Source organism: Silurus meridionalis, chromosome 24 (assembly GCF_014805685.1).
Source record: "Silurus meridionalis isolate SWU-2019-XX chromosome 24, ASM1480568v1, whole genome shotgun sequence".
In the NCBI taxonomy this organism is placed as follows: Eukaryota; Metazoa; Chordata; class Actinopteri; order Siluriformes; family Siluridae; genus Silurus; species Silurus meridionalis.
Genome location: NC_060907.1, coordinates 815,197 through 822,696, shown reverse-complemented (window position 1 = coordinate 822,696; position 7,500 = coordinate 815,197). Strand labels below are relative to the sequence as shown.

General features: G+C 42.3%; 1 protein-coding gene across 1 annotated transcript in view; it reads right to left on the bottom strand.

Moving 5' to 3' along the window:
- The window catches only part of LOC124378569 (early endosome antigen 1-like), a 21,379-nt gene that overhangs the window by 7,889 nt on the left and 5,990 nt on the right, over positions 1–7,500 (bottom strand). The window contains exons 11-24 of the mRNA XM_046838297.1: positions 7,353–7,397; positions 7,021–7,104; positions 6,816–6,896; positions 6,603–6,686; positions 6,278–6,340; positions 3,863–3,952; positions 3,411–3,488; positions 3,182–3,271; positions 2,988–3,077; positions 1,954–2,043; positions 1,358–1,399; positions 1,083–1,142; positions 915–974; positions 754–831 (exon numbers count right to left, since the gene is read on the bottom strand). Coding sequence (XP_046694253.1) covers positions 754–831; positions 915–974; positions 1,083–1,142; positions 1,358–1,399; positions 1,954–2,043; positions 2,988–3,077; positions 3,182–3,271; positions 3,411–3,488; positions 3,863–3,952; positions 6,278–6,340; positions 6,603–6,686; positions 6,816–6,896; positions 7,021–7,104; positions 7,353–7,397 — 1,035 coding nt within the window. The remainder of the gene's footprint in view (positions 1–753; positions 832–914; positions 975–1,082; positions 1,143–1,357; positions 1,400–1,953; positions 2,044–2,987; positions 3,078–3,181; positions 3,272–3,410; positions 3,489–3,862; positions 3,953–6,277; positions 6,341–6,602; positions 6,687–6,815; positions 6,897–7,020; positions 7,105–7,352; positions 7,398–7,500) is intronic.

Below are 7,500 nucleotides of genomic sequence, written 5' to 3'. Positions count from 1 at the left end.
GGAGAGAGAGAACTAACATGAGCACTGGAGTGTGTGATTATGACTGATGATCTTTCTACAGTCAGATGATGTTGTGGAACCAGGAGCTACTGAGCAGCTTGATCCAACACTGGTCCCTCCATGTCAGAGCCTTTAAATGTTCAATGATGGAGAAACAGCAGATATGGAATATTTTAAGTAGCGATTAAAAGGTTGTTTATCCTCAAAGTCCAATGTCAGAAATCTTCAAGAAGTGGAATCCAAATAGTGAGATACGTCTTTAATCTGCACTTAAACTGGGAGAGTGTGTCTGAGCCCCAAACACTGTCAGGAAGACTATTCCAGAGTTTAGGAGCTAAATGTGAGAATGTTCTACCACCTTTAGTGGACTTTGCTATTCTAGGAACTACTAGAAGCCCAGAGTTTTGAGATCTCAGGGAGCGTGATGGATTGTAGCGTGTTAGAAGACTGGAGAGATACATGGAGATACACCATTTAGTGTTTAGCAGTAGTTTGTAGTGGATTTGAATCTTAACAGGAAGCCAGTGTAGGGATGAGAAGATTGGGGTTATATGGTGATATTTTCTCCACCTTGTGAGAACTCTGACTGCTGCATTCTGAACTAACTGAAGCTTGTTTATTAATGATGCAGGACATCCACCTAGTAATGCATTACAGTAGTCTATTCTGGAGGTCATGGAATGTTATGAAGTGAAACAGAAAGAAAACAGATGTTAAAAAAAGCAAATGTTTGCAGTGTGACATCACACACACCATCAACGTTTCCTCCTGAAGAGCTGATTTTATCTTCTAGGTTCTTTATGTCCTGGTTTAGAGACTGGATTGTGAACACTGAGAAATAAAGAAAGAGGGAAATGATAAACAGAAAATATGATTTTATAATAAACTGTAGTGTTGATGGAGAGTTCACTCGCCTTGATTAATGAGTGTATCATTCAGCTTCAGTACTGTTTTATCAAAATCAGCCTTCAGTTCTGTAACACACACACACACACACAGGTTTAAAAAAAGTAACTGAAATAGAACCTGCAGAAGTGTGTGTGTGTGTGTGTGTGTGTGTGTGTGTGTGTGTGTTGCCTCACGGTTGTAAGAATTCTTGAGGTCAATACACTCTGTCGCCCGCTTCAGTGCCTCCTGCAGTCCTGCAAACATCAAACATCACGTTTCACCTGTGATCACTGAACCTCCATCATCTTGGTCAATAGACTGAGCGCTAGTTAGCGGTTAGCATATTATACGGTGCGGAACAGTTCTGTCCCCTGATCATGTGATCAGAACTGAGGGATCTGATTCGGAACCCAGCCGCTCAGTGAAAGGGATAAAAGGGTTTTGAAGGAAAGTGATGGATTGATCTTACTTTTAGCTTCTGCCTCTTCCTTCTGCAGCTTTGTTTCGAGATCTGCAAGAGAAATAATCCTAATCAAATCTAAAATCATTTTCTTTACAGATCACATGCTCTGGGTTTTAACCTCACACAGGATTTAATGATCAATACAAACATCTACATTCATCAGATTTATTACAAATTACTCAGAGAAGGAGCTCAGATACATCAGAGAGAAATGAATATAAGAGGTGGAGAAGAAATATTTAGAAATGGATGGATGGATGGATGGATGGATGGATGGATGGATGGATGGATGGATGGATGATCATCCTGATCCTGATGGATGGATGGATGGATGGATGGATGGATGGATGGATGGATGGATAAATGGGTGATCATGTAGTTAGGTAGACAGATGGATGGATACACAGTATACAGACAGAGGGAGGGATGGATGGATGGAGGGATGAATGAATGAATGGATGGATGGATGGATGGATGGATGGATGGATGGATGGATGATCAGGTAGTGAGGTGGACAGATGTATGTATGTATGGATGTATGTATGGATGTATGTATGGATGTATGTATGGATAGATGGATGAATGGAAGGTATGAAAACCACCTGTTATCTTTTCTGCAGCCTCCTGGTTCCTCCTGTTGGCTTCCTCTTTAGTCTGTTTCAGATTCTCAATGAGCTCTGTGATCTTCAACACTTTAACAACAAATAGATTTAATTCAACAATACATTAAATATTAATCATGGATTAGAAGAATTCCATCATCATCACATCAGTAATCCTCTCATCTTCTCCTGCCTTTAAATCTGCTCTAGGTGAGGTGCAGTTTCATTAGATCTTCTCGCTGCATTCCTCATCAGGATGGAGTAAAGATCAGGTAATAACAGTGTTAGGGTATTGTGGTCATCAGTGTTGGGCAGTAACGTGTTACTGTAACGCAGTTATTTTAAAAGTAACTAATAATTTAACGCGTTACTTTTTAAATAAAGTAACTCGGTTACCGTATGGTTCGTTACCCGTTACTTTTATAAATGAATGAATTTGGGGTGAAGTGTAGACTACAGTCTGACCTGTTTACAGCAGTGACGCATTGTAGGATTGGTGGATGAACCACTGCAAACACGAAGAAGACGCACTGTGGGCGTGTCTCTGTTTATTCAGGTCTGTGCGGCAGTAATGGCGAGTCGAGGCGAGAGCAAGACGAGTTTCTCAAAGTGGAAATACGCTCATTATTTCACTTTAGTTGAGTTTAAAAACAAAAACTTTTTAGTCAAATGTAAGCTGTGTCATTCTGGTTCAAAGCTCATATCTACTGCGATAAACAGCAACTCCAATCTGTCGAAGCTCCTCCAGAAACTCCAAGCCTCGACGAAGCTAGAAGCTAGAAGCTATGCGCTAACCCGGTGTTTTGTGCTACATTTTTGATAGTTTTCATGCTTCAGCTGTGAAAGGAACATGTTTAAGAGCTCAACACAACAGCAGAAGCCACTTTAGTGTTTGATTGTGAATCTATTATTCAGCTTATTTTGTTATTTATTTTTGTTAATTAACTGAGTTACTTTTTGAATGAAGTAACGAGTAACTGTAACTAGTTACTATTTGTTACTAACTAGCACAACACTGGTGGTCATTCTCTCACCTTTCTCTGCTAACTCTGCATTTTTGTCCTTCAGAGTGTTGTTCATGTTCTCCAGTTCCTGCTTCTTCTTGTTTAGCTGCTTCTCCAGTTCTGTCCAGTTTCACACATTCACACAAGTTCACTTTGTACAAGTACATTTCCTGAGCTCACCTTCACATTTTATGGAAAATAAACGACAATGAAAGAAGACCTGCCTCTGATCTGTGCTGCAGAAGTGTTCTCCAGGTCTTTCACTTGTTTCATCAGGTTCTTCACTTCCTCTCTCAAAGCACTGATATCTCTGTCTGAAAGATTGCAATTAATAAATGGAACAAAGTTGATTTGATGTTGAGTGGAGGAACAGATGCTAAATGTGTTTACTGCAGCTGCAAGTGGAGGTTTGGTGAACATTCCCACATGTTGTTACTGAAGAAGGTCACTTACTCAGTTTGGTGACTTCTCCCGACTCTGTTACCTTCTTCTTCAGTTCCTCCTCCTTCTTCCTCACTTCCTCCTGCAGGTCTGTTCCAAATTTACCATCACCATCATCATCATCATCACCATCACCATCACCATCATTACCATCTCCATCACATCATCACCACCATCATTACCATCATCACCATCATCACCACCACCATCATCATCAACACCATCATCAGTATCATCATGACCACCATCACCATTATCACCAGTATCATAATTAACATCTTCATCATCACCATCATCATCATTACCAAAATCATAATCATCACCAGCAACATTTTCATCACCTCCATCACCACCACCACCACCACCACCAGCATAATCATCATCAGCATCATCATGCATTATAATATATGCATTATATTTTCACACACACACACACACACACACACACACACACACACACACACCTGCTATCTGTTTGTCCGTCTTCTGTTTGATGTCTGATATGAGTTTCTTTAAATGAGACTCATCTGTCAGTAAGACCAGGTTCTTCAGCACTGAGGAAGATGAGTAGGTGATGAAGATCAGAACAGAAAAATGAGACACTGTAACATCTGTTACCATTTCACCAATCAGCTTATTCCATTAATCAGAGTGGAGTTTATGGGTGGAGTTAATGTCAGGGTTGTGGGTGGAGTTAAGATAAGGGTTGTGGGTGGGGTTAATGTCATTGTTGTGGGTGGGGGTAATATCAGGATTGTGGGTGGGGTTAAGATGAGTATTGTAAGAGTCAGGATTGTGGGCAGGACTATGGTCAGGATCGTGGGCGGAGCTACGGGTCATCATCATGGGTGGGACTATGCTCAGGATCGTGGGTGGGACTATGGTCAGGATCGTGGGTGGGACTATGGTCAGGATCATGGGTGGAACTAGAGTCAGAGTTGTAGGTAGGGGTTAGGGTCAGATTTGTGGGCGAGAATATGGTCAGGATCATCAGAGTTGTAGGTAGGGGTTAGGGTCAGGATTGTGGGCAGGGCTATGGGTCAGGATCGTGGGCGGGACTATTGTCAGGATCATGGGCAGGACTATGGTCAGGATCATCAGAGTTGTAGGTAGGGGTTAGGGTCAGAGTTGTGGGTGAGACTATGGTCAGGATCATCAGAGTTGTAGGTAGGGGTTAGGATCAGAGTTGTGGGTAGGGGTTAGGGTCAGAGTTGTGGGTAGAGGTTAGGTACAGAGTTGTAGGTAGGGGTTAGGATCAGAGTTGTAGGTAGGGGTTAGGGTCAGAGTTGTGGGTAGAGGTTAGGTACAGAGTTGTAGGTAGGGGTTAGGATCAGAGTTGTAGGTGGGGTTAGGATCAGAGTTGTAGGTAGGGGTTAGGATCAGAGTTGTGGTAGGGGTTAGGATCAGAGTTGTAGGTAGGGGTTAGGATCAGAGTTGTAGGTAGGGGTTAGGATCAGAGTTGTGGGTAGGGGTTAGTGTCAGAGTTGTAGGTGGGGTTAGGGTCAGAGTTGTGTGTAGGGGTTAGGATCAGAGTTGTGGGTAGGGGTTAGGGTCAGAGTTGTAGGTAGGGGTTAGGGTCAGAGTTGTAGGTAGGGGTTAGGATCAGAGTTGTGGGTGGGGTTAGGGTCAGAGTTGTAGGTAGGGGTTAGGCTCAGAGTTGTAGGTGGGGTTAGGGTCAGAGTTGTGGGTGGGGTTAGGGTCAGAGTTGTAGGTAGGGGTTAGGATCAGAGTTGTAGGTAGGGGTTAGGAACAGAGTTGTAGGTAGGGGTTAGGATCAAAGTTGTAGGTAGGGGTTAAGGTCAGAGTTGTAGGTAGGGGTTAGGATCAGAGTTGTAGGTGGGGTTAGGATCAGAGTTGTAGGTAGTTAGGATCAGAGTTGTAGGTAGGGGTTAAGGTCAGATTTGTAGGTAGTGGTTAGGATCAGAGTTGTAGGTAGGGGTTAAGGTCAGAGTTGTAGGTAGGGGTTAAGGTCAGAGTTGTAGGTAGGGGTTAGGGTCAGAGTTGTAGGTAGGGGTTAGGATCAGAGTTGTGGGTGGGGTTAGGGTCAGAGTTGTAGGAAGGGTTAGGATCAGAGTTGTAGGTAGGGGTTAGGATCAGAGTTGTAGGTAGGGGTTAGGGTCAGAGTTGTAGGTAGGGGTTAGGCTCAGAGTTGTAGGTAGGGGTTAGGGTCAGAGTTGTAGGTAGGGGTTAGGATCAGAGTTGTAGGTAGGGGTTAGGATCAGAGTTGTAGGTAGGGGTTCGGATCAGAGTTGTAGGTAGGGGTTAGGATCAGAGTTGTAGGTAGGGGTTCGGATCAGAGTTGTAGGAAGGGTTCGGATCAGAGTTGTAGGTAGGGGTTAGGATCAGAGTTGTAGGTAGGGGTTCGGATCAGAGTTGTAGGTAGGGGTTCGGATCAGAGTTGTAGGTAGGGGTTCGGATCAGAATTGTAGGTAGGGGTTAGGATCAGAGTTGTAGGTAGGGGTTAGGATCAGAGTTGTAGGTAGGGGTTCGGATCAGAATTGTAGGTAGGGGTTAGGATCAGAGTTGTAGGTAGGGGTTAGGGGTTACAGTTTTTCTCAGGTGATTTGCAGCATTTCTTAGATTAGTAATGTAATTTTCAAAACTACTTGTTCGACCTCCACATCATGGAGTCACGTGCGCATCATAAAATCATTTTCTTGTTGCTTTGCTCAAATTGCAAATGCTTTTGTACATCATTTAATGGATTGTGTACAAGTGTCTGCGCTTTCCTACAGTATCAGCTGTTTATGTTCATGTGGATCAAAATATATCCTACTGGTTTCTCCTGAATAGTTTTAACCCCAGAAAGTGTTAATGCTAAGTGTCAATGCTAAGTGTTAATGCTAAGTCTTAATGCTAAGTGTTAATGCTAAAGGTACCGATTTTGGCCACGTTGGAGTCATCCAGTTCAGAGATCAGTCTCAGCACTTCATCTTTCATCTCTTTAAAAAAAAACACAGGATTAAACACATCTGATGTTGTTATTATACTTTACAGACTTCATAAGTAAATGATTGAATTGCTAGCTAGTTAGCATGCTGGTTATCTGGATTAGCACCCTGACTAGCATGCTATTGTGTCCAGCTGTTGACACAGTAGAACACTAGAGAACTGAAATCAGGGGAAGTGAAGTTTATCATTCAGAATGAAATGCAATGTCGGAGGTTCTGATCGAGAGTGTGTACGATGTCACAGAGACCTGACCTTTTATTTTGTGCGAACTGTCTGCACCCAGCATCTCCACCTGGAGCTTCTTCATCTCCTCTAACTTGGAGATTATGGTCAGAACTGAGCAGAACAGAGTGAGAGATCATTATTACACCTTTTATTTAATTATCTGCACCTTTTTATTTTTACTATTAATCCCTCAAGAAGTCCTCTTGATTGTTTAAGAACATCACAGCTGGACTTGCTCACTTTTGTCCATGTCTGGATCCTTGTTGTCTCGTTTCTTCAAGTCGAGTTCTTTCTTCTTCTCTTTCAGTTCATTCTCCAGTTCTGTAACACACACACTTCAATCAAATCATTGTTCATCAGATAAACTACCAGGTAAACTGCCAGGTGTGTGTGTGTGTGTGTGTGTGTGTGTGTGTGTGTGTGTGTTTGCGCACTAAGAACACACCAGTTCTCTTGGACTCAGACGTCTCGGATCGGATTTTGTCCTCAAGTTCGCTAATCTTCTGCTTCAGTGACAAAACATCCACAACTGTGGAGAAAAGATCAGCAGGAAATTTTATTAGGGATTAGAGATTTAGGATTAGGGGTTAGGGATTGGCCTTGGGGATTAGGAGTCTGGGGTTGAATTTGGAATCTGAGGTTAGGGTTTAGGGATTATGATTTGGAATTAGGGGTTGAAAGCTAGGGATTAAGGGTAGACAAAGTTAAGGATTAAGAATGTGGGATTAGTGTTTAGGGATTAAGTGCAGTAGTAGTAGTAAGATCAGGTCCACTCACTGTTCTTAAGGTTTGAATTAGTATCTTCCAATCCACTTAATATTTCTGTAAAAAAAGAACAAATTTTAATCAGACAAACCAAACATTAAGAAAGAAAGAAAGAAATTACTTAATGATAAGAATGAGAAACTGTATGAAGAACCTGATT